General features: G+C 40.2%; 3 protein-coding genes and 1 non-coding gene across 5 annotated transcripts in view; all 4 read left to right on the forward strand.

Moving 5' to 3' along the window:
- Positions 1–11916, forward strand: part of atp1a2a (ATPase Na+/K+ transporting subunit alpha 2a) — a 43909-nt gene extending 31993 nt beyond the window's left edge. For both annotated transcript variants that reach the window (XM_054596855.1, XM_054596854.1), the window contains exons 16-24: positions 849–999; positions 1932–2100; positions 3749–3903; positions 6758–6881; positions 9091–9236; positions 9335–9465; positions 9638–9739; positions 9972–10063; positions 11785–11916. In XM_054596855.1, coding sequence (XP_054452830.1) covers positions 849–999; positions 1932–2100; positions 3749–3903; positions 6758–6881; positions 9091–9236; positions 9335–9465; positions 9638–9739; positions 9972–10063; positions 11785–11813 — 1099 coding nt within the window. In that variant the 3' untranslated portion in view covers positions 11814–11916. The remainder of the gene's footprint in view (positions 1–848; positions 1000–1931; positions 2101–3748; positions 3904–6757; positions 6882–9090; positions 9237–9334; positions 9466–9637; positions 9740–9971; positions 10064–11784) is intronic.
- A 5189-nt stretch (positions 11917–17105) lies between these two features.
- sdhc (succinate dehydrogenase complex, subunit C, integral membrane protein) lies at positions 17106–22447 on the forward strand. Its single transcript, XM_054596860.1, has 6 exons — positions 17106–17158; positions 18105–18164; positions 19699–19800; positions 20621–20682; positions 21756–21919; positions 22211–22447. Exons 1-6 carry the CDS (start codon positions 17142–17144, stop codon positions 22316–22318), a joined length of 513 nt encoding a protein of 170 aa, XP_054452835.1. The 5' UTR covers positions 17106–17141; the 3' UTR covers positions 22319–22447.
- A 1695-nt stretch (positions 22448–24142) lies between these two features.
- Positions 24143–24216, forward strand: trnar-ucu (transfer RNA arginine (anticodon UCU)). The gene has a single exon. It is a non-coding gene; the product is annotated as a tRNA-Arg (tRNA).
- A 2250-nt stretch (positions 24217–26466) lies between these two features.
- The window catches only part of cadm3 (cell adhesion molecule 3), an 87136-nt gene continuing 86361 nt past the window's right edge, over positions 26467–27241 (forward strand). Inside the window, 1 exon segment of the mRNA XM_054596857.1 lies at positions 26467–26874. The gene's annotated coding sequence lies outside the window, so the exon portion shown is untranslated.

Raw genomic sequence — 27241 nt, forward strand, 5'->3', positions numbered from 1 at the left:
ATATATATATATATATATATATATATATATATATATATATATATATATATATATATACTATAGCATATTCTAGCCATATTCTAGTTTATTTTTTTAATTCAACACAATGAATGTCTACAGGATATGTGTGCATGAACCACTCACACATCACTCCGATGAATATGATGCTAAAGCCAGCAGCCGATTAGCTTAGCTTAGCATGAAAACTGGAAAGGGGGCGAAATCTGCTTACCAGCATCTCTTCAGCTCTGAAATTGACATATAATATCTCTTTTGATTAGGGAAAAAACTCCTTTAACGGAGGAAAAAAAGAGATCCGAGGAAGATCGCTTTCCATGCAATAGATGCCATGTGCACAGAGTAGATAGAAGTTTAGACACAATATCAGAATACGATTATTAAGCATATAGGTGACAAATGATTGAGCTCTGCCATGAAATAATGTGGTACATACTGTAACAAGACAGAGTCAGACTATCTGTTTCACCCCATTTCTACTCTCTTCATGCTAAGCTAAGCTAATTAGCTGCAGTCTCCAGCTTCATATTCAATTGACAGATAAGAGAGTTGTAGTTTTCTTCTCATCCAACTCTAGAAAGAAGTAAATAAGTTTATTCCCCAAAATGTTATGACAGAAAGCATGAAAAAGTATATTTTTCCACCCTTTGAATATGTGTTTGTGTGTTTGTTTGTGTGTTGGTGTGTGAGAAACAAACTTGAGGAGAAAGCAAGAAAATGTCAACCCTCTCCTTTGCATAACGGTCCCCGGTGTCACTGACTCCTTACCGTGTTTGTGTGTGTATATGTGTGTTTGTGCGTGTATGTGTGTTTATGTGTGTGTTCCCCAGGGATGCCAAGGCTTGCGTGGTGCACGGCTCGGACCTAAAGGACATGAGCCCCGAGTACCTTGACGACCTGCTGAGGAACCACACTGAGATAGTGTTCGCTCGCACCTCCCCTCAGCAGAAGCTCATCATAGTGGAGGGCTGCCAGAGACAGGTCAATGGACAGGAGTGTGTGTGTGTGTGTGTGTGTGTGTGTGTGTGTGTGTGTGTGTGTGTGTGTGTGTGTGTGTGTGTGTTTGTATCTGTGTGTGTGTGAGACAGGGTCTTTTTTGAAAGCATACAGCTAAATGGCAATGTGTGTCTTTATATGTTTGAATGTAACCATGTGTGTGTTTGTGATAAAGTCTGGCTGAATGCTTGAATGTGTCTGTTTTTTTTTTTTTTCAAAGTGTGAAGGAATGGTTGAATACTGGTGTGTGTATGTGAGTGCATGTGTGTGTGTGTGTGTGTGTGTGTGTGTGTGTGTGTGTGTGTGTGTGTGTGTGTGTGTGTGTGTGTGTGTGTGTGTGTGTGTGTGTGTCCCTGCCATTTAAGGCTGAATACAGTTTACTGTGTGTGTAACTCTTTGTGTGTGTTTGGGCCATTTGTTAGTGCGGCTGGTTGAATGGATGAATACAGGCTTTTGTGCATTTGTGTGTGTGTGTGTGTGTGTGTATGTTTGCATGCGTGTGCAGGCCCATTTGGAGTATATTGTTGACTATAAGTGCATATCTGGAGAGCATAATAACTATATACTCAACTCATATATCTATAGCCTATATATATATATATCTTAATGTTAGGTATGTGCTCAGCATTTATGTGTGAATAGATGAAATTAGACGTGTATGCACTTACACACAGCCCAATATATTGAGGTCATACTACAATACACCCTGACTTATTCACTCTCACTTTGTGTGACTGAATGATCACAACTCAATTCCATTTTTCATTTAATCTCCCCAGAGCTGCTTTGAAAAGACGTTATTAAGACAGAAGGCGTGGGGGAAAGAGAGGGAAATGGAGAGAGAAAAAGCTTAAATCATAGTACTTATCTTTCTGTTCTTGACACTTTTTTGTTTGCCGGGTCCTTGCTGGTTGCAGGGGGCAATCGTGGCTGTGACGGGCGACGGCGTGAACGATTCCCCGGCCTTAAAGAAAGCCGACATCGGCGTTGCCATGGGGATCTCCGGCTCTGATGTGTCCAAGCAGGCGGCTGACATGATCCTGCTGGACGACAACTTCGCCTCCATCGTCACCGGAGTGGAGGAGGGTGAGCGCGGGGGGAATGCAGGAGGGGAAAGAATGAGAGAGACAGAACTGCAGAATGAAAGATGAAAAACTATAGGGAGGAGGGAAGAAAAATGAGCCATAGAAACAGAGGGAAGGCTAATTTAAAAACTTTTAAATTAAACATTTCTGCCAGTAAGCTCCTTTGTCATGAGGCAATAGAGACTGGAGATTATTAGTGAATAAATACCGTACAATTGAAAATGTGATATGAGTAGCATTGTGGTTTTCACACAGTATTTATCAGAACTGTGGACGTAGAATGAATAAAACTTTCATGAACTGAATTCACACTGTGAAAGAGTGAAAGTTCTAAGCATAGACTGTACATAAGAAGTGGACGTAGTCATCATGACGTCGCCCATTGGTTTGTGTACTGCTGTTATGAAGTGGTAGCGACCTGTCAATCACAGTAAGCCCGCCCAAAAAGCAAACTCTGCTTTATGGTCTATTTTACTGTAGATGGGACAATAATCTACGAAAACGAACCTCATGCTGTATTGAAGAAGACTTTAAACTAGTGATTGAGACCATAAACTCATGTTTACAATGTTTACTGAGGTAATTAATCAAATGACATCACCACATTAAAGAAGCACCTGGCCACATGTTCCAAAGAAATAGGGGGCTGTATTTCACCTCTACTGTGCCAGTTGTTTTCTCCTTTCTGACACTTTGATTAAATCCAATAAACAAACTATCAAAACATACAAGGACCCTGCACCTTTGACAAGCCCTCAGAACAGCTCTACTTCTTCTGTCTTCTCATGTTGGACTGAGGGCAGACTGGGTACTGAGTCACTGTACTGAGTCACTGTACTGAGTCATTACAGTGACTCAGTACCTCAGGGTACAAGTAGTATTACAAGATGACAGGAAGACAGGATGGGCTGAGGCTAGTTGGTTAGCATCCTCATTTCACATTATGTCAACACTCCAACACCTTTTTTTTATGTTTTAAATTAAAATTCTGTCCAGATCCTTCTCATTTAACCTTTAATTCTTGAATGACTTGAGACTTGACCTCCTAAAGACTTCATTACAAATGAGACTTTAAATTAAAATCATTCCAGTTTTTAACTGGTTAAACTGGGACAATAAATATATATAAGACGGCAACTAAGTGGGGCATACATATTTTATTTTCATGCTTCTGTATGGAAAGGACTAAGTCTCACTCAGCGGAGTAGAAAAACTCCATCAACAACTTTTAAAGTAAGAAAAATATTCAAACGCTGAACTTGAATCTTGGCCTGTAGTTTGCTTATTAAGACTGAATTGAAATTGTTCTGCTCTCAAGGACTTGACTTGAGAGCAACTCTGACAGATTTGAGATTTGACTCTAGGCTTGCCACAAGAGACTGATATTTAATTAAAGTGGAGTGTGCTAATAAGTTCTGAGAAAAACCATTAGTAATGTGGAAATGCTGACAACGCAGTCAAATAATTTTTTTCTACTTTATCAAGTCTGGAAAATGAATTTTACTCGATGAAGCATCAGAAAAAGGCAGTATGGTGTTGGGTAACCAATATCCCTTCCAAAATATACACATATCCCGGTATTGTTAATGTATTTATGTACATCCATAAAGAGAATACATTTTTCTTCCTTGCATTTCTGATCGCTGCAGGTCGCCTCATCTTTGACAACCTGAAGAAGTCCATTGCATACACGCTGACCAGTAACATCCCAGAGATCTCGCCCTTCCTCCTCTTCATCTGTGCCAGTGTTCCTCTTCCACTGGGAACCGTCACCATCCTCTGCATCGACCTGGGCACTGACATGGTGAGCATGGGGGATTAAAAAACGCCGAACTCTCTTTGTTCAGTCCTCTAATCCCTTTGTAGACATGCCAACAATGGTATTCTTGCATTATTTCAATCAATACGTTTGACTAAATTCCTGAAAGAAAATACCACTTTATATGCTGCCAAACCTGTATTATGTTTGTAATGGATAGTTCAGATTTTTTGAAGTGAGGTTGTATGAGATACTTATCCGTTTTCCGTTAGCCGTTATCTGTTCTCTTCAAAGCCTCAAGACTCAATTGACAAAACATCAATTTTTCCTCTTCTAGAATACGTTTTGTTGCTGCCCTTGTCCACATCAGTACATCGTTTTGCTCCCCTGCTGGTAATCTTGTCTGTTTCTCCAAACTAGGGGCGTGCTTATCGCCATCTACTGTATGTTATACACCGATTATGGATGATTACCTAATACAACCCAACTTCAAAAGTTTAAGTCTTTGATGTGCTAATTATAGAGTACATCACTCTTTTTTTACCTGGCCTTTTGGATGCTGGTTTCCAGTGTTTGTATTTGAAAAATTATATATTTTAAGGCAACTTTCTCTACACATGCTCCTTTTACAGGAGATTCACAGGAGGGCATGACAACAAAACATATGGTTTTAGATTTATTTTTACATATTCTTTTATATTCCAACGTCCAAGGAAGCTAATTGTTGGCTAATTCTGATTCTTCTCAATGAGGAGATGCTAATGGTTAGCATGTTGCATGACTACAGGGACGCTCGAGGTGACATTAAGGAAACTTTGGTTCATATTGGTGTCGAATATGAGTGGTGCCTGAAGGTAAAAAAAACAAAAACATTTTGTTTAATTTGTGTTTTGTTTCTGTTGGTGGAAAGAAATTTGCTTTTGGCTCACCGCCGACATCCATTTGTTGGAGCAGAACAAAGGCCGGGTGACGTTCACATACAGATTTACATTTCACAGCTCTGCCATTTCCAGATGCCCGTCTCTCCATTGTATTTCCAGCAGCAACAAAAAGAGTTGCTGGCATGCTGCTTGCCTGAGGGGCGTAATCCATCATTGCAAAAGAAAGGAAGCACAGGATGAATTTATTCAAAAGGACTTGTTCTGTTGTGTTCATTACTGTAACTTTAATTTTTCCTGCTCGCAGCCACCAGACAGTAACACGCGGCTGAAACTGGTTCTTATATATCCCAGTGTGCCAAAAGCAAAAACTGTAGTAATGAGGTACACGCACTATAATGGCCTCATATCCAACTGCCAAGAGGCATTTCATGTCTCCACAGGTTAAAGATAGAGACGAGCAGCTTGCTAACATTGTTAACAAAGCAGTTCCACTTATTTCACCAAGGTGACATCAGAGATGAACTTCTTTGTTTTTTCTAGCGGCAGGACAGATTTATACATGTTCACAAATATTTTCGTAACTGTCTGAGATCACAGGGATAGCGCATTCTTTATTGGCTGGATTTCTTTTCAAAGATGTGAAGGTTGAAGTATAAAAGCGCCATATTTGTGCAACTGTTTTGCATATAAAAACACTTCCCTTCAAAGTAACATGTCTGCATGTATTTTATAACCGTTGGTGGAGTGAACAGCTGGATGTCTGCTTTGAAGAGTAGGAACCAAAAAAATGAAAAAATGTTAAAAATTTCAATAAAGTACCTGAAAAGTGTTTAAAGTACAGTACACAAGTATAATTAGAAAAATGTCCCATGTCTGCTGCTGAGGTTGTTAACAGCTTAGTTCAACTCCAGGCAACAGGCTTGAGGGCTCTGCTGAGGTTTAGCAGTGACAAGCAGCAGTCTGCTATGATTATTTTTAGCAGGCACTGCCATGTGGAAAAGGACGGCTGCAGAAGATGTTTATCAAAGCAGGATGTGGCACACTTAAGAGCGCTTCAAATTTGAATTTTGCACACATACACAAGCGAACTGTTAGAGGTGTGAAAAATCAATGCCAAGCTCAGTCGCATTATTTTTCTCCCTCTCCTTGTCTTTCTCAGCGGCTGTGGGTCAGGGGGAGGGTAACACCAAAACAAACTGGATTTGTACACCGCAGAGCATGTGTTCAGTTTCACACAGTGCCAAGTCCACACCTCAAATCCCACCTACGTCGCAGAGATACTCCGCCTTAAAGCTAGGGTGGGCGAAAACAGCCGTTGAGATTCCGTCGCGTGCTCTCTGGCCTCTCCCTGCCACGCTACCTGCTGTAGCTCCTCCCACCGAACGTCAGTTATGCGCGTTCATGTGAATTCAGTTACATTGATAGGAAGACCGCAGGGACGCACCAACGTCGTTGCCAAGGTGACCGGACAGTCCCACAGCCAATAAGAACGGAGAATCGGAGCCTCGCTCTGATTGGTCAAAGTGTACATGAGCGGTGGCAATTTTTGGGTGCGGCCCACAGAGGCAGGGGAGAGCAAAGTTATGAGCAGATATTCTCAGAGCACTTCACCTACATATAGCTGACTGGCTATTAGGACAGTTTTGCCAAATATTACAGTAAAGAAATTACCCACCCTAGCTTTAAGTCACACATATTGCTCCAGTGCTTACCTGGTAAAACCAGCCAATATAAGATCTTTATTACATACAGAGACCTTTCTACCCTCCTAGTTTATGAGGGCCTTGAAATTCACTCAGTCCCTCTCCTCTTGTCTCCTCTCTCTGTCACTGTCACTGCCTCTTTTTCCCCCGTCTCCTTGCCCTTTTTCTGTTTTTTTTCTCTCCTTCCACACAGTGATTGAATGCGGAATTATATTAATGGTGATATGTCTGGCGCTGTCATCATGCCTTTGTACTGTTGCCACCAAGACAAAAAAAAGTGAGCTGATTCTGTGCTGTCCTCCCATTTCCCTCCAGGTCCCAGCCATCTCATTGGCTTATGAGACGGCGGAGAGTGACATCATGAAACGCCAACCGAGGAATCCAAAAACGGACAAGCTGGTCAATGAACGCCTCATCAGCATGGCGTACGGACAGATAGGTTTGTCCTCTTGTGGCTCATAACCTCTTTGGACCACAGCTCTTAAACCCAAATCACTGTGACAGGCTCTTTGTAGGGAAGTTACGGTTATAATAAACATCACGGGCATAACAACAATAAATATTGACATTTAGCAGAAATCTTGGCATTTCTTACTGCGTTTGTAACACTCTAGGTGCGTACAGTTAAGGACAGTCAGGAGAGAGTCCCATGATTTTTTTTCTCTAATTGTTGTGACATTTACAGCAGATTGAGAGTGTGCAGCTATTTTCTACCTCTTGGCCATGTTTCACTAGTTGGAGCCTCACTTGAATGCACGCTTTTTATCTCTGGTTTTATATGGTTTGGGAATAGTGAAAAACTCAAAAGGCTGGCCCAATTTTATAGGCTGTTAAATAGGTCAAAATATGACAGGGCTTCATTGGATGGCACACAATTTAAAGCCGAACACGTTCAAATCAGCCAACAACTCACATCGGCTCCCATAACTCTTCCAAGAAGACCACCACTGGGGCATAACTTTTGCAGGGTCACATCAAATCACATTTACAATCCGCCGTTCTGACATTACAGCTTGCAGTCCTGGAGCATCAACAGATATCATCTAACAGCTGATCTATCTGATTTAGAGTGACGTGCGACGACAGTAGAGTTCCAACAGTATAAGCAAAGTAAAAGTAACAGCATCCTAAAAACAGGTGCAACTAACTGAGCATTCCAATAGCCATATTAGTAGTATTTCTTATTAGTATGTCCCAATACATAGTATGTCAAATGCAGTATGCCAAAAATAGCAGGCTGTACTTCTCTGGTTGCATTTTACAGTATGCAAGCTGGCATGCTCTGCTGGCTACTCTGACCCAGAATCCTTTGTGCAGCAGATATCTGATCAAAGAGGGTCAAAGTTCAAAGGTGCAATGCTATGATGAAGTAGTATGTCCCAAGTAGAATGCATACTGCATGCACAAGTGCTTGCTTTGAAGGAGCAGCTGCTGTATGTACTGAAAGTAGAAGAGGATTTTGAAAGCAGTGCGATTTTCTAATTCTGAGAAAATGAGGTTAACTTCCATCAAAATAAACAGTGACCCGGCGCAAGGTTTCAATTTCCAGCAACATAATGAATGAGATGATTAATACGCATTGCCTCTATCCTTGATCAGTTCTCGTGCAGGTTTAGTATATGTGAAGACTTGAGCTCTGAAAAAAGATGTCCATCATGTTGGAAATGTTACGCCCACTCTGACAAAACAACATTTTCAAACATGAAATTAAAACTCACTACCGGCTATTATTTCAGTCCTCAGCTGTCTGGAGCCATTTACCAGAGGGCTGAGGGAAGAAGATGTAATCACCTGTGCTGTTTGCCAAACACATTTTTAAGTGCTCTGCTGGTGGACTGAGGCTGAATGTCCAGAGCGTCAAAAATAAGCACCTTCTAGGTCCATTTATTTGTCACATTTTGGTATAACTCCTGTAAATAAGTGATTCAAAACATTGGACCGTCGGTGTGATTAGTGTTGCTGTCAAAATAGCTTTTGCCAAACGACACTTATTATCTATAAATCTTGTTATTTTACTACTTACTCTGCAATAACACTGCCCCTATTGCTACGCTGTGATGGGATACAAGAGATGAGTAAAAAAAATCAAATGCAATGGCACACAATTTACTCAATGGTCTTGTAGCCATCTATTCATTACTGTAGCTGTGATTTAGTCTTATATACCAAAATGAATGTGATGACTGTTTAAGCAGCTCTGAGATTAGTGCCCTTCAAAACGACACACAGATGCATTGGGTAACATCTTTTCATACAGTTCAGAAATGTTTGAATAAATTATTTATATTCTATTAAATTGGTACACTTTGAATTACAATTAAGTGCTTTAGTCAATACACAGCAGGTCCAAAGAAAAATATATATGTTTTCTATGGACAAACATGCAGTTCAACTACTTATAAACTCAACGCAGATAACTAAACTCTAACTAAAATAACTGAACAGAACTAAGCGTCTGTATTCCCCTAACTACCACCAAATGATTATTATTATTTACAGGAAAGCTTTTAAGAAAATTACTAGGAAATTACAGATCCGTAAAATAAAGTGTTGCCATAAAATGTAACATGATGTTTAAGTACCTTGCTAAGAACACTGAGAACAGATGGATAAATGACGTTTTGACATATATATTTTTTTGTCTCCAGGGATGATCCAAGCTCTTGCTGGTTTTTTCACCTACTTTGTGATTTTGGCTGAGAACGGCTTCCTCCCAAGGGACCTGCTGGGAATCCGCGTCAGATGGGACGACCGCGAAATCAACGACGTGGAAGACAGCTTTGGGCAGCAGTGGGTAAGGAGCGAGGACAGAGACAACACAGCACTCACCCGCTGAATATTCCCCATACCTCATGCAGGAATGAATACAACTTTTGTGCTTCAACCCTGCAGACCTACGAGCAGAGGAAGATCATCGAATTCACCTGCCACACCTCCTTCTTCATCAGCATCGTTGTTGTGCAATGGGCTGATCTCGTCATCTGCAAGACCAGGAGGAATTCCCTCTTTCAGCAGGGCATGAAGTAAGTGAGGGAGAGCGAAAGATGGATGGAGGGATGCAAAATCAAGGCATGTCAGGGAGGCAGATTCACCTTTAAGTCAGTCATTTCAGACTGTAACATGTTTTTGAAGATTTCCGTGGGTGTTTTTGAATAGTTTGAACCTTTCCCCCTCCTTTCTTTCCCTCGACAACAGGAACAGGATTCTGATCTTCGGCCTGTTTGTCGAGACTGCTCTGGCTGCCTTCCTCTCCTACTGCCCTGGAATGGACATCGCCTTGCGCATGTACCCCCTGAAGTACGCTCTGCATATGCATATCTCCACTGAACCGAAAAATAACCTCTTAAAGCCGTAATAGGCCGCCATTAGCCTGTCACTCTCGGCTTCAAATGAAGTCTGTGATCTTCTTAAACACCACGTTGTTATCCTTATTATTCAAAAATGGCCGCAATGAATTTAACAATTTGCACTCTGCCCGTGACTCACTGCTTCCCCGTTCACCCCCCTGTTGTATCTCTCTTCCTCTCAGGCCCCTGTGGTGGTTCTGTGCCTTCCCATACAGTCTTCTCATCTTCATTTATGATGAGGTCCGTAAATTCATTCTGAGGAGGAGCCCTGGAGGTAAGCAGTTATTAAGAGGAGCCAAGATTAAAATGGTTCGGCTGTCTTTGTCTTGTTAATAAGCTGAAAGGAAGAAAAAAATGTTTTGCCCAGTGATGGTGTAGTGATTGACACCCTTATCTCAGGAACCTCATGTGCCATTCTCTATCAAGACCTTTTCTCCCATCCTCTGTACCTCTCTCAGCCTTCATACTGTCATAATATACACATGTTTAAAAAAAATAGACTGTCCACTCCTTTGAGGACACACTGATTGACAAAGTCACCACAGCTCTGCTCTGCTGATCTGACCTGAAGTATCCCAGCATGCATTTGACAGATGGTGGCTAGAAGTCGAAGATCAAGTTCAATGTCACTCAAAACGAGCACAACAAATGATATAAAAACAGAATAGAGTTGTTTTAAACAGCGATAAAAAGGAAAGTACAGGTCCCAATTTTACAAAACAAATGTTGGTAGCAATTATGGGTGATTATTGACGACAAAAGATGTGAGCTTTAACTTTGATGTTATGCTGAAAACATGGGTTGGAAAACATGTGTTTTCAGCACTGTTGGTCAGCTGTCATATTAAAATCTCTTTCATTTTTGTTTTTTGGGGACAAAGAACACCATGCAAATTTCGCAATTTGCATAGTTTTTCCTGCCAGTTGTGAATTTGGTTGTTGTTCTTTTTTGCATGTATTATAAAGCTGTATCTGTAATAATTTCCATTTAAAGTTATTATTAACCCCCTAGCTTTAACCAATGCAGCTGAAATCCATCAGGCTTCCAGCAAGCCAATCACTGCTGAGCAATTCTTCAGCTTTCAAAGCTGCAGCCTCCGTAACACTTGACTGATTACTGTTTGTCTTCCAGGTTTGATTCCTGACAAAATAGCATGTAAATGCACCGCTGTCTGGCACTGCTCAGGAATTCTGTTTAATAAATGGAGCATAAAATCACGGCAAACAAACAAGACAGCATTCAGGGATAAAAACCACACATCAGCACTGAAATCTAATACGATCTGAAGGCTGCATCTGCACTAGATTTCCACCAAAATGCTTAACATTTTTATATATCTAGCTAATGAACAGACCGGTGAAAAACACAAGACACTTCCTATTTTGTTGATGAGGGCAGTCAAGCAATATTATCATAGAATATTGCAAAAACGTTTAGAGATTCTTATTCTTGCCTTAAGGTAATAAAAGCAAACCCTTAGCAGAGGGATGAAATATAACATGTAGGCAGCAATCTTTATGGACTCAGACAACTCGTGGAACATATGTTAAACTTGCACCAGGAAAGAGATTATACCTGTTCAACAGCAAGAGAAACAGTAGAGAATGATGAGAAAGGAAATTAATATCAGGCTGATGAAGACTCTTGAGATACGCCCAGAAGATCCTACACATGATACGGACACACTACAAGAGCTCCAAATCTGTTCACTGCCACGGCGTTTCGGCTGATGAGGGCCAAGACACGGGGATACAAATACAATTTATCGTGACAGTTAATCATTTCTATTAATCTCTGTGTCACGGGCTGCTGATCAGACTCTTAGAGTTATAAGGGGATTCATTTGGAAATGTACAGAGACAAAGACAACGAGATGAATACAAATAGAGCGATACAAAAGGTTATTATGAAAACTGCTCGCCTGTCATTTTGGTCTCTGACACTTTCTCTCTCTCTCTCTCTTTCTGTCTGTCTCTCTTTCTTTCTCTCTTCCAGGTTGGGTGGAGCTGGAGACATATTATTAACATTCAGAAGATGTCAATTTGAGTTTGCGTGTCTGTGAGAGAGTGTGTGTGTGTGTGTGTGTGTGCGTACATGAGAATTTGTGCGTGCTTGTGGGGGTAGAAGTGTGCGTGCGTCAGTTGTAATATTGCAAGGATCAGTTCACAAATCTGATTATCATAAGAAAGAATACTGCTGAAAATAGGCTTTTGTTTGTGCTTTGAGTTTTTCCTCCATGGTAATGTACACCTACAGTATGTGCCTTAGATAAACCAAAGGGTTGGCCTGTTTGGCCATAGAGGAACACCAAATGTCGCTCATGAAATGTACCAAATAAAATATATTCCAAAATATTCCTGCCCATCGTTTTGTTATTCTGTGATTTTGCAGTCATCCTGTTTGGAATAAGATATTAAACGACTTATCTATTCAATTATGTGGGATGCAATATGTGCCAAAAACTGCTGCATAATAGAGTTTATGAAGTACTTTGTTCGTGGTGCAATAGAGGATACTGTTGCAACAGTAAAGCCTGGATGTTACAAATGTGTGAGCGAGTGTTTCTGCAGCAGTATGTGACAGTGAGGGTCGTAGAAGTGCAACGTTACAGAAGTAAAAGAAGTCTCTTTTGGCGATTGGTGGCTGAGATGGGGCAGTAATGAGAGGGTGGCGTCAAGGATGTGTATTTGGGTGGAGTGGGTGACGAAACAGCCATCTATATTGAGTGTGAAATCCAACGTGGGGCGGGTAAGGGAGTCTGGGCCAATGATTAGGATTTTATTATTCCATTTGAGTTTCAGAAAGTTTCTTTGCGTCCATGTTTAAACATCCAGTAGGTAAGTGTTGAGTGTAAGTAAGTAAGTAAGTAAGATTTTATTTATATAGCACCTTTTAAAACGAAGTTACAAAGTGCTGTACAGGATGCGGAACCACAAAAAGGATACAGAAAAATGAAAAATAATACAGGGAGATAAACAGTGTACAAATACAGTTAGGTGCAGAAAAAATAAAATAAAATAAAATAAGATAATAATACAATTAGAGGCCCCTTGCAAGGAAAGCAAGATGGTAGAAATGGGTTTTGAGAGGTTTTTTAAAACCGTTTACAGACTCTAATCTAACAGAGGGAGGGAGACTGTTCCAGAGTCACGGGGCCCTGATGGCAAAAGCACAGTCTCCCTTTGATTTGCGAAGGGAGCGGGGTATCACTAAGAGACCTTGGTCGGAAGATCTGAGTGGCCTAGAGGTAGTGTAAGGGTGCAAAAGTTCAGAAATGTATGAGGGGGCGAGATCATGTAAGGCCTTGTATGTGATAAATAGTATCTTGAAGTCTATTCTATATTTTACAGGGAGCCAATGAAGGGATGCGAGGATTGGGGTGATGTGAGATCTACGGTTGGTTTTAGTTAGCAGCCTGGCTGCAGCATTTTGCACCAGTTGCAGGCGTGACAGGGCTGCTTGGCTAAGACAGGAAAACAGAGCATTGCAGTAGTCAAGGCGTGAAAAAATAAGAGTATGGATAAGTAATTCTAGATGTCTGGTTGATAGCATTGATTTGATTTTTGCGATGTTCCGGAGTTGCAAAAAGCAGGTTTGCACAAGCTTGCTTATGTGTGAGTCAAAGCTCAGATTTTGGTCAAAGATTACACCCAGGTTTCTTACAGATGGTTTTACATTGGAGACTAGAGGGCCGATGCAGGAATTAATTTCAGAGACAAACTTATTAGGTGCAATGAGGAGAACCTCGGTTTTGTCTGAATTTAGCTGAAGGAAGTTGAGTGACATCCAATCCCTTATAGCAGCCATACAGTTATGGAGGGTACCAATATTACTCCTATCATTTGGCTTGACTGAAAAATACAGCTGCATGTCATCAGCATAGCAATGGTGGGAGATGCAATTGAACTGGCTAACCAGGTTTCCCAAAGGTAACATATAAAGTGAGAAAAGGATGGGACCCAGGATAGAACCTTGCGGAACCTTTGCGGACACAAAGTTGTCTATGACAACCCAAACTTCCTATTAGACAGATAGGACAAGAACCAGGTGAGAGCAGAGCCCGAGATACCTACCCACTTATTAAGACGTTCAACCAAGATGCGGTGATCAATAGTGTCAAAAGCAGCTGTTAGGTCAAGCAGGACCAGGATTGAATGTTCATCATTGTCAGCCCGCATAAGGATGTAATTTGTCACTCTTAGTAGTGCTGTTTCTGTACTGTGTTGGTGGCGAAAACCAGATTAGAATTTGTTAAAAATGTTGTGACCTTCAATGACCTCAAGGAGCTGCTGTGCAATCATTTTTTCAAGAATTTTGGAGATAAAAGGTCATTTGGAGATAGTTCTGTAGTTATTTGGTTGGGTTGGATCAAGGGTAGGTTTTTTTAAAATAGGTTGGACGCTTGCCATCTTAAAACCGTCAGGAAAACAGCCAGAGGTGAGAGAGAGATTAATAATGGAGAGTAGGAATGAAAGGCTTGACTGCGAGTGGACTCTTTATGGAGATCTGAGTCACATTGTTTGTGTTAAGAGCAGACCGTCCGTAAGTGACATGTTTTGGTGGTCTGTTATTAATCATAACAGAGATAGGATGGACTGGAGGAGGACCAGGCTCAGCCAGAAAAATAGAGGGCTGTGTCCTGGCAGAAGGAGAGCCGGAACGACCCACGATAGCTACACAGTTTAACGCATTATCTCTACATGCAGTTAAACGTCAGACTGAAAAAGCTACAGCATGGATGAGATTAGATGACTGTTTGGGTGGATACCGTCTTTTTTGTACAGTGTGGAGTGAGCGTCAGCAGTGAAATTACCAAAGATATGAATGAGGTACTTTAGAAACTGTGTTGCCATTACATAGTTCACCAGAGAGCATTGACACTTTTATTTTTCAAACGTAAAAAAAGTCCTTCCCTGAATATTTTTGCCACAATCCTTTATCACCCACATCAAAAATGTTGTGCATTCGTGTTAGAAATCGTCCAATATGCATTGTTATTATTTTAAAATCAAAACTTGTATTGCCCTCAAAAACTCAGTATTAGTCAGGCTCTTCCTAAGCTCATATCTTCCTGATCTCATCATCCATTATGTATGTCCTAGTGTCTTCTATTTACTGGTCACGCATTACCTAGTCAACAAAACAAATCTACAGGTAGCGTAGCATTTCAGACCCAATGTCAAGTCAAAAGCGATTTCAAACTATTCTAAAAAAGTTGGAGAGGTTTTGACTCTCATGTTACCAACCTTGTCTAATTTGAGTCCTACATGGTCTCCTCTATTATACTTTATGCAACATTAATATGAGACCAGGCCATTTGGAACCAGTCTAGGGCTGCTTCTGGGCATCATTAACCCCACTACCTGTTTGATATCTGTATGAATGTGTGTATAGATGTCTCATTGTGTGTGTGGCTCCATTTATTTTCCGTGACAATGGATGTGTTTGTTGCTGCATGTTTTCCTAAATTTAAATCCACTATTGTATTGTTGCTTGGAGTGAAGTCTTGAATTTGGAATCCGTCTTTGAGTCTGGTAGAATTTTATTTTTTATTTCTAAAGATTTTCTTGTGATATCTATTTATGGGGTTGTGTTGTTTTAATACAATAATTCTAATGAACTCAAATAACTATTTTCACCATTGATAAATCTGCTTTATATATATATATATATATATATATATATATATATATAAGCCAGAGAATAAATAATAGAGAATAAATAATAATAATAATAATAAATCTATTGTCAAAATAGTTGCCAATAAATGTTTGCTGATCAACTAACAGATGAATCAGCAAGACTAAAAGTTCAAGCTCTAAACTCATCTACAGCAATAATCATGATAATAATAATAATAATAATAATAATAATAATAATAATAAACAGTGATAATAATAAAAAATAAAAATAATAATAATAGTAGTAATAATATTAATAACAATAATAAACAGTAATAATAATGAAAAATAAAAATAATAGTAGAAATAATAATAATAATAATTACTATAATATTAGTTTTAAACAGACAGTTATTTTATTGAAACTTAAATTTAGTATTTATTAATTATTAATTAATTCGTAAGCTCTACTTATTTATATACTGAAGCTGTAAAGGGGAGAGACAACAGACACATGTATATAATCTGATGTAGAAGACCAACACGTTTATGAATGCGAATAAGAAAAAAGGTTTTCTCAAAATCCCTGTGACCGAGTCTGACCTTAAAAACATCCGCTCAAGGATGAATCCACAAGAATAAAAGTTTAAGCTCTAAACTCATCTACAGCAATGATAATAATAATAAATATGAATAAAAATATGAATAAAATAATAAAATAATAATAGTAATAATAATTATAATTAATAATAATAATAAAAAACCCAGTAATAATAATAACAAATTAAAATAATATTATTAATAATAATAATACTAATAAAAACAGTAATAATAATAGTATTAATAATAATAATAATAATAATAATAATAATAATAATTACTATAATATTAGTTTTAAGCAGACAGTTATTTTATTGAAACTTAAATGTAGTATTTATTAATTATTAATTAATTCGTAAACTCTTCTTATTTATCTACTGCGGCTGTAAAGAGGAGAGACAACAAACACATGTATATAATCTGATGTAAAAGACCAATACGTTTATGAATGCGAATAACAAACTGGGCTTTCTCAAACTCCCTGTGACTGAGTCTGACCTCAAAAACATCTGCTCAAGGATGAATCCACAAGAATAAAAGTTTAAGCTCTAAACTCATCTACAGCAATGACAATAATAATAATAAAAAATATGAATAAAATAATAAAATAATAATAGTAATAATAATTATAATTAATAATAATAATAATAAATAAAAAAACAGTAATAATAATAATACTAATAAAAACTGGGTTTTCTCAAACTCCCTGTGACTGAGTCTGACCTTAAAAACATCTGCTCAAGGATGAATCCACAAGAATAAAAGTTTAATAAATAATAATTATAAAAAATATGAATAAAATAATAAAATAATAATAGTAATAATAATTATAATTAATAATAATAAAAAAAAAAACCAGTAATAATAATAAAAAATAAAACTAATATTAGTAATAATAATAATAATAAACAGTAATAATAATAACAATAATAGTATTAATAATAATTATAATTAATAATAATAATAAAAAAAAGTAATAATAATAATAAAAAATAAATAATAATAATATTAGTAATAATAATAATAATAATAATACTAACAACAAACTGGGTTTTCTCAAACTCCCTGTGACCTAGTCTGACCTCAACAACAACATCCGCATACGTCACTTCCGCTCACCGCTTGTCAAACATGGCGCTGCTCCTAAGGTCAGTAGTTACATCTGTTCCTCGTCATGGTTTGGGCTCGGGGGAAGGTTTTAATGTCGTTTTTCTGGGTTACCATGTCAGCACTGAGTCAAACCCGCCTCAGTGTAACATTACTTCATTTATTTATCATTTATTTAACGTAAATAGGATGAAACTCAGCGTTAGCTAGCCTAGCGTTAGCTTCTTTTCGGGCATTTGGAAGCTAAGGAGGTCTGGACTTTGGCTCTTAGTGTGATTAATGACTCACTCATTAGGTGTCATCTGCTGACTATGGCCTTCACATTGAAGTTTAATAACTGTGGGCTTCCATACTGGGAAGTGTGCTCTGGTTTAGCTCCTGTTAGCTGTTAGCCTGGCTACCACCTGTGTGTCAACAAAGCAGAGAGTCACGTGTCTGTCCACCTCTTTGAAGGTCTGCATAAGAACTAACTAAATGTGTGTTTCAGATGTCATGCTGTCAGATATACAGCTTTATAATTGGTTTGTAGTGTAGCATTATGGATTAATAGATGTGATTAAATACTGACAAAATGACCCAAGTTATGTAAGATAAGATAAGATAAGATAAGATAAGATAAGATAAGATAATCCTTTATTAGTCCCGCAGTGGGGAGATTTACAGGATTGCAGCAGCATAGAGGATAGTGCAAACAAATTATACATATGCAAATGAGCAATAAAAAAACAGTAAAGAATCCACAGTAACTGAAATATTATATATACAGACAGAAACTATTATAACTATTGCATTGCACAGTGTATTAGTGTCGTGTGGTCTACTGGGAGCAGAGCTGGTTGTGCAACCTGATGTAGATACTGTGTGTGTGTGTGTGTGTGTGTGTGTGTGTGTGTGTGTGTGTGTGTGTGCTTTGCCATTTGACTGCAGACACAAACACCCTGAAAGCAGATAAAAGCTTATCCCTAACATTTGTTTTTTTGTTTCTAGGACGTTGGCCCGCCAGGGTGTCTGTCTCTCCAGACCACACTATGGTGTCTTCTTCAGACAGTAAGTTGTGTGTGTGAGAGAAAGAGACACATAAATACACTAATGCATGCTCAAATCCATCCATCCATCCATTTTCCGTAACCTGCTTATCCAGTTAAAGCTAGGGTGGGCGAAAACAGCCGTTGAGATTCCGTCGTGTGCTCTCTGGCCTCTCCCTGCCACGCTACCTGCTGTAGCTCCTCCCACCGAACGTCAGTTATGCGCGTTCATGTGAATTCAGTTACATTGATAGGAAGACGAAACACGCAGGGACGCACCAACGTCGTTGCCAAGGTGACCGGACAGTCCCACAGCCAATAAGAACGGAGAATCGGAGCCTCGCTCTGATTGGTCAAAGTGTACATGAGCGGTGGCAATTTTTGGGTGCGGCCCACAGAGGCAGGGGAGAGCAAAGTTATGAGCAGATATTCTCAGAGCACTTCACCTACATATAGCTGACTGGCTATTAGGACAGTTTTGCCAAATATTACAGTAAAGAAATGACCCACCCTAGCTTTAAGGGTCGCTGGAGCCGATCTCAGCTGTCAATGGGCGAAGGCAGGGTTCACCCTGGACAGGTCGCCAGTCTGTCGCAGGGCAGACATATAGAGACAGACAAACATTCACATCCACACCTACGGGCAGTTTATAGTCTTCAATAAACCTTGCCTGCATGTCCTTGGACTGTGAGAGGAAGCCGGAGAACCCGGAGAGAACCCACGCTGACACGGGGAGAACATGCAAACAGCACACAATTCAATTCAATTCAGTTTATTTTGTATAGCCTAGAATCACAAATTACAAATTTGTCTCAGAGGGCTTTACAATCTGTGCACATGCGACATCCTCTGTCCTTCTCTCACATCGGCACAGGAAAAACTCCCCTAAAAACCCCTTTAACAGGGAGCAAAAAGGAAGAAACCTCTGGGAGAGCGACAGAGGAGGGATCCTTCTCCCAGGATGGACAGAATGCAATAGATGTCATGTGTACAGAATGAACAGCATAACAGAGATACAACACATTCAATGTATATGACATAAATGATTCATATAATAAGACTACTTATAATAACAGCAGCAATTATGACAGTAGAATTATAATTATGAAATAGGGATAGTAATGTGATTAATAATAATAATGGAAGTAGCAGTGGGTGTCAGTCGGCTCACAGCAGGAGGCACGACTACGGTCCAGGTACCACAACGATTCATGGAAACCTGCAGAGCGAGAAAGCAAAAAGGGCTTCAGGGTGGAAGTAAAGCTAAAATGCTTAATGGTACAGGTAATAGTAATAGTAATGTGACTAGTAATAATAATGGTGGTAGCAGTCGGTGTCAGCAGGGCCGTAGCAGGATGCACGACCACGGTCCAGGTACAGCCACGATTTATAGAAGCCTGCGAAGCGAGAAAGCACAAAGACTCCAGGGTACAAGCAAGTCAATAAGCGTAATAGTACAGGCAATAATAATAGTAATGTGACACAGAAGGTTGTCTGGTACTATAAATTGTTATTCTGTAAACTCATGTACTTAAAGTATTTTTCTCTCTCTACAGTGCTGCTCCAATGGGAACCACAGCTAAGGATGAGATGAACAAGTTCTGGGCCAAAAATGCCAAATTAAGCAGACCCATGTCTCCTCATATCACCATTTATAAGTACGTATTCTATGCCACGTGTGTAGCCTTTGCCTTTTCCAGAATATAACATGTAAGAAATGCTGGCGATGACTCATTCTGTCAAGTGAAATGAAGCTCCATTTATGTTTTATAATTAGAAAAAACCTATTGCAGAACATTATCAAAGTTGAAAATAATATAACTATATATAAGTAAATTTTCAGATCATGCAGGACAAGTCACCATTTATCAGAATTTTCTAGTCATGCAGTTAAATGAAAAACTTGACGTACTGTCAGGCAGTTATTATCCTAAAACCTGCAGTAAAGAAAATCAATTAATTCCGTACGAGCCTGTAATTTGACTATAGTTCACTTTCCTGGCTCAATTTTTTCCCATTTGTATTTCTCTGTCAATTTGAATCATTCTTACGGATAGTATATGTCGGGAAAAAACTGTTGGTTCTCTGATCTTCTGATTTAAATCATACTCTTTCACCTGTTTTTAAATGACTATGTATAACCACATTAGCCTTATTTCTAACTGTACCTGCAGACATGACTTTCATTTGTTGTTTTAAAAAAACCTCCCAGTTCTTGCTTTGTTTGCCTTGTGAGTCTCACCACTTTGAGTGAGCATCACTGCCTGCAGCTAAAAAAAATCCCAGAGACCTTTTTTCCTTTTTGTACTATGTTGCCGTGATGCAACCTTCAGCCTGAGCCTAACCTGGAACAAAACAGTTTTAAAAATTCAAGCGAAAGTCAGTGAAGGCTCAAGGCTTTGGCTTTTGCTTGGAGTGTGTTTCGCCCACATACATCTGCCATTATTGTAAATGTGTGGCACTTTCTCTGTGTTTCAGATGGTCCGTCCCCATGCTGATGTCCATCACATTCAGAGGAACTGGAGTGGGGCTCAGTGGAGGTAAACCATCTGTGTTTTTTTTGTTTTTTTCTTTGTCATCCATGACTAAAGTTATAGATATGCATGTTAATAGTCATCCTTCTGTAGTTGTATATGTCCTTAAAATACCCAAATTATTCCACATTAAAAAAAAAAAAATTGCTATTATTCTGACATCTAAGTGAAGCCATTTTGCTGCCATTGTAAGCTTGTGTTTGACCCTGAAAATCTCTTCAGGGCATTTCAGTCCATCACTATTGATTTCTGCTAAGAGCGTTTAGAAACAGAAGTTGTTCGATACAATTGAAGCCTGTGCGTGTGAGAATCATGTCTAATGCTGGGCTGCTAACAGCTTTCATTCATTTGTCCGGTGTAATCGTTGAGCCTGTGTTGCTGTGGCAGCCTACATCAGTGCCTTTGACCTTGATAAACCATCACTTACTATGTCCTGTCTTTCTTTCAAAAACATCTCCTGTGCTTTATCACTAAAATCTCCTCTCTGGCTTTCTTGCAAAGTGCTGCTAAACTTAAAAAAACACCACATTGCTTTTATATAAAATGAGAGCGTTTTAACCCGCCTTTCAATGCAAGTTTGCATTTTTAGTGAATTTAAACGCAATGCAGTGGCAATTTATTTTTTGTTTACAACTCTGCATTTTGCGTTTCCGTCGATTCACACCTGCTACTCGTTTCAACAAGGAACTGTTTCTTCTGCCACTTTGCCTTTTTTGTTTAATCATCCAGACTGAAAAGCCCAGACAGAACCATTTAGTGCGGTTCATTCAGGAAGCCGCTGTAGAGCCTGTTTGATACAGAACAATTGTTTGGCCTTCGTTTAATTAAGTCAGTGGGGGAAAAAAAAAAAAAAAAGTCTTCGCATAACGGAGACAGTCAGATGTTCATAAATAACGGACTGGTGGGGACTGGTGTGGTGGTGACTCATGGAGACTATTCCAGCAAAAATATCAGAAACATGTTTGTACTCGGCATGTGTTGTATTTCTCACTTACTGCTTTCTCTCAAAAAGGCATGCATGCGCAACACCCATTGGCATCCACACCTTGTCCGATCTCATTTCTTCTGTCTGTGTCTAGCTATCTCGGCCTTTGCCTTGGCAGCGCTGGTATTACCCGAAAGTTACCCCCACTACCTGGACCTGATCCACTCGCTTTCCGTCGGGCCCTATCTCCTCGGGTTTGCCAAATTCGGCATCACCTTCCCTGTATCTTACCACACCTACAACGGCATCCGCCACTTGGTAAGACTTTTATTATTTTATCGTTGTATTTTGTTAGTTACAGCAAATGATTTGTCTTTTTTTTTTTTCGCCATTTATTTGAGATTCTTTGGTAGTATGTTTCCATTACCATATTTAATTTTCCTTTTTTTAAAGAAGACAGATCTCAATGCATTTTGCTACGTTTTTAAATTTTTCTCATGTTTGCTCCTTTTACTGATTTCATAGAGGATTCATAAGATGGTCATGTTTCTTGTGCTTAATGTTCTTCTCTTTCTCTTTCTCTTTTTATTACATTTTTATTTAAATCAGTGGTGGGACCTTGGCAAGGGCTTCAGAATCCCAGAAGTCTACCGCACTGGCTACACAGTTATCGGTCTGTCCATCATCACCTCCCTAGCGGTGGCTTTCCTCCTCTGAGCAGAAAGGAGAGGAGCTGGAAGGGAATGTGGACTTATATTCACTGTGGGAGTTTTGTGTGTCTATGTTGTGGCCTACTGCAGGCACTATTTCGTCAAAGTATTAAATAAAGGATTATATTATACTGTACGCAGCACGTGTGTTGAGATGTTTTGTGCCTTGGAATTAATTAAACTCTTGAAAGCTTCAGGGTCAACAAGTGCAGCTAAAGTGCAAAGTGCATGCAAATGTGACCCAGTTTATTTTTTTTTGTAACACTTGTTCACTCAGTGTGAACAACAACCCGCGTCCAAAATTAGACGTGTCCTACATGTTACATCCTTATGTAATTTATTTAATGGCGCTGTGACGTCGGACTCATTAATCACCTTCCTCTGCCCTCGGTGCTCAGTCACTCTGTGTCCGTGGTCTCTGTGAACGGGAATGTGTGTTCGTGTGTCCGTAGAGCGGCTGTTTACCCTGGCTGCTGTCATTCATATTTTACCTTCTCCAGGCCGTAGCTGCTCAAATACATTTTTTAACACCAATAAAAGAGAGAGAGAGAGAGGCTGAAATGTGGAGAGGCAGCCCAGTGGTGGAAGCGGTGTGTGTGTGAACAGGCTCCTCACCGGCAGCCTGCCTCAGGCCTTACCTCCCACCGAGCAGCACAGGAGATGCTCTGCACCTGAACAGCTTTTGTCCTGCAGTGTGAATAAAAGCAAGCGGTGATGTAATGTCAGATCCAACTCCATTCATGAAGGGTACAGTAACAAGTACACACGGCACGATAAACAACTGTAATGTTCAGGGGAGGAGGCTGCACACATGCTGTTTTGTACCAGCTTGTTTGAAAATGTGTCTGTTTAGGTCAACTGAACTTTCACTGAGAAAACAACAGGACCGCTTGGTCTGGTTAGCTTCAACAAAATCCATTTATCAATTTGTTTCCGGCGGCTCAAAAGGGGAAAATGCTTGTCAACTTGTCAAATTATTACATTTAGTGAGCCACACACGTGATCAGAACATATTGCCTGTAAAGGACTCCGCACACAGTACAAACAATAACTGTCAGTGTTTATAAAACACAAGTTTAATTTAAAGCGTATTATTTATAGCCGGTGTTACATTCTCCTCAGAGCCAATATCAGCTCTGATACCGGACCAACATCTCTACATTCAACGGTTGCCAGCTCCGAATAATTGTCACTACAAAAACAACACTTGCAAAATTGCTCTCTGTTTTTTTTTTTTTTTTGTCTGATTGCAGTGAATGTGGCTTCTAGATGATTCCCCTACATTTAGTCTAATCCATGTTAAAGCAACATTTCCATCTGAGCTAGACAGATCCATCGGGCTGTAATTTTCTATTATGATGGACAGGGAAATTGCTCCAAACTCTGCAAGGACTTAAGACTTGCTTATAGTTTTGCTCACACCAGATCCCGTAGACGTAATTCCCATTTTCAGAGTTAAACGGTAGCTGAGCTATTAAAAACACGGCCTGTTCACTGGAGCTTTTTCCCTGCAAGGAGGGAGCGCTTTGACGCATTTGCAATGTGAGATGTTCCGTCGTTTGGTTTTGCTCTGATAATATCACCCTTATGATGTCTTGACGAGATAACCCGTGTGAAAAGCAATGGGGAGTAAAAAAAAAGCAGGGGCTCTGGCATCCTCCATGAGGCGTCAGAGACTGATGATTATAGCCGCGGCAGCACCCCCTACCGGGCGGCACATCAGCATCCACGGGGCTGCGGTCCTGATGCTGAGGGATGATGAGGATGCTGCACAGGGCTGGGAGGGGGGAGGAGGATAAACCCGCTTTTCATCGAAAAAAAATGTGGCTTAGTCTCTGTGGCGCAATGGAATAGCGCGCTGGACTTCTAATCCAGAGGCTCCGGGTTCGAGTCCCGGCAGAGATGTGGATGAAAGGCTTGTGGCTTTTTGGATAAGTGATGGATAAAATAGAGATGTTGTTATTTTTTTCGCTTCTGCAACTGCAATGTATCCAAATGTGATAGATGTGTATTCAGACTGTGTGTGTGTGTGTGTGTGTGTGTGTGTGTGTGTGTGTGTGTGTGTGTGTGTGTGTGTGTGTGTGTGTGTGTGTGTGTGTGTGTGTGTTGCAGATGACCAATGCACAGTGCATGTGAATATGTTTTTAGACATTTTTACATGGACGAGCCTTTTCAGCGCGCAAAGGTCAGCGCCTCAGTATGCAGTATATTATATATATATATATATATATATATATATATATATATATATATATATAATATATATATATATATATATTATATATTATATATATATATATATATATATATTATATATATATTATATATATATTATATATATATATTATATTATATATATATATAATATATATATAATATATATATTATATATATATATATATATTATATATATATATATATATATATTATATATATTATATATATATATTATATTATATATATAATATATATATACGGCCATCCCGCGCCGCGCAGCCGGTCGTCAGTGTGACACGCAGACACGCACCTCCAGCACCATGGGGCTGTCCACTCACTGGATCCACAGAAAGAAAGAAAAACACCAGAAAAACCCCATTTAACGCCTTCCCCCGTGTTTAATGACGCCAGATGCTTCATTCTGGTCTCCCACGTGGGTTAAAGACAGACAGAGATGGAGACTCCGGTTCACGTTGAGCATTAATGACTGGAAAATGGATGTCGTGTCTCAAGATTTCTGTCTGTAGATGTAGTATTGGGTGGTGGACTACACTGGAGCAACAGTGGCAGTGCAGGGAGAGAGAGAGAGAGAGAGAGAGGATTGTAATGTGTGTTTTTGTTTTTCAATGTAGTGGAATCAGACTGGGGACCTTTTTTTCTGGAATCCTTTCAAGGACCCCTGAAGGTGGACTTTAGTCTCTGCATTAAAAAAAACAAAACATACATTACCCAAAATCATGGAAGCCCAGAGCAGCACTAGGCCTACTTTTTAAGAATTATTATTATTATTATTATTATTATTTTTTTACCAGTGTGGAAAGCAGCTGCTTGCTTGAAGATCTCTCAAACAGCCCGACTCTAACTCCTCCCGGCTCCCCATGGCTTTTATTATTTTGTATTTTTCTTCAACCCCCCCCCTCCCCTCTCTCTCTCCCCCCCCCCCTCTGTTTCAGTGTGTCACCACTGATTGGGCTGTCGTGCGGCTACCGCCATCCATGTTTAACCCCATCATGCCTCCCCACACACAGACCTAATCCGCCAGTAAAACTAATCCTTAATCCTCTCTGGCAAGTTGAACAACCCCTCCTACCCCCCCACTTCTCTCTCCCTCCCTCCATCAATCCCTTGGATCCTGATTCCCAAACGGTCAGAACTATTTAAATTGATAAAGTCTATATGCAAAACTCACCCTTTTTTTTTACAAGGGGGTATAAACATAATGATGTACAGAAGTTATGGAGGTATTACACAAATGTTGAGGTGATAAGAGATAAAAAAAAAAAAGTCTCACAGTTTAACACACAGAAGAACAGCACTGTTGTTCGGATATGTTGAAGTTACAATGACACAGACAAAGTTCCCCCAACTCCACGAAGCCAAGGACTCAGTATATCATTACCATATTGCAAATGATCAAGCCTAGGGGAAATAGCAGTGGTTCTATCTGCAAGATAGGGATAATGGCTCCATAATATCAACGATAAGAAACATTATAGGCTGCTGAGAGCCGTGACTATCCACTTGAGATGACCTCAGCTGCTTCAATCCACTGGATATGTAGGCCTAAACCCATGATACAAGTTAGGAGGGATGAAGACCTAGTCAGTATCAAACCTCTGAGATAAAGGGACGGGGAATCCTATACAGCAATGTGCCACCACAGGAGATAATAAAACACCATTAAAGTAGGATAAGGTCAGTTCAGACTGACTGTGGAGTGTACGGCGACATTATGGTTATTTCTCACACTCCTCTATCTGCTCCATCTCCTCCTTCATGTTGCTCTCAGCCAGTAGGCCCCTGCTCTGGCCCTGTTATCCCGATGGTACGGGCCAAATCGTATTAAAATCCCCTCCCTCCCTCCCTCCCTCCCTCCCTCCCTTGTCCCCTCCCCTCCCTCTCTCGTCTTTCAGACAGACTGTTTTTGCTGCAGTGAACGGCAGCCGTGGAGAGAGAGAGAGAGAGAGAGAGAGAGAGAGAGACACAGAGATACAAACACACAGAGAGTGCGTGTGTGTGTGAGTGTGTGTGTGCGTAAAGAGGAGAGCGCTCTCGGAGGGAAAAACACGCAAAAAAAAAAAAAAAGAAAACCACGCAAGAAAAACAAAGAGGCAGCGAGGAGAGGAGAAGAAGAGGAAGAAGAGGAGGAAACAAAGTCGATAGAAACAGACTGAGAGAGAGAAAAGCTCCGGACAAGAGGCTGCTGCGCACCAGAGGAGGGACCGAGCTTTGGGGGACCTTTTATTGGAGACCAGCGCCGACCAAAACACCACCCACCACCACCCACCATCCACCATCCACCCACCTCCACCCCACCCCCCCCGGCTCCGGAGGCGGAATATAACGGTGTGTGTGCATTGCTTTGCAGTTTGTATTGTGGTCCGGGGTGAGGATGGAGACACATGTCACTGCTGACGCTTTACCCGTCTCCAGGAATGTGTCTGTGTGAGCGCACTCTGGGTAGGTGGCAGTGTGTGTGTGTGTGTGTGTGTGTGTGTGTGTGTGTGTGTGTGTGTGTGTGTGTGTGTGTGTGTGTGTGTAATCCGTCATGACTGCCCTGGGAGAGAGCCGTATAATCCCCCCCCACCCACCACCCCGTGTTTTATAATTTACTCTGAATCATGCGTTTTTGCTGTACCCGACCTCCTCTCTCTCTATATACCTCCTCTCTCTCTCTATACCTCCTCTCCCCCGGCTCTGTTGGCTCTATCTC

The sequence above is a fragment of the Anoplopoma fimbria genome, chromosome 3, assembly GCF_027596085.1.
Source record: "Anoplopoma fimbria isolate UVic2021 breed Golden Eagle Sablefish chromosome 3, Afim_UVic_2022, whole genome shotgun sequence".
Classification (NCBI taxonomy): Eukaryota; Metazoa; Chordata; class Actinopteri; order Perciformes; family Anoplopomatidae; genus Anoplopoma; species Anoplopoma fimbria.

Coding starts and splice junctions, on each gene's coding strand:
- sdhc (XM_054596860.1), top strand. Junction 18,165..19,698: donor TATGGTGTCTTCTTCAGACA/GTAAGTTGTGTG, acceptor CTCTCTCTACAG/TGCTGCTCCAATGGGAACCA. Junction 19,801..20,620: donor CCTCATATCACCATTTATAA/GTACGTATTCTA, acceptor TCTGTGTTTCAG/ATGGTCCGTCCCCATGCTGA.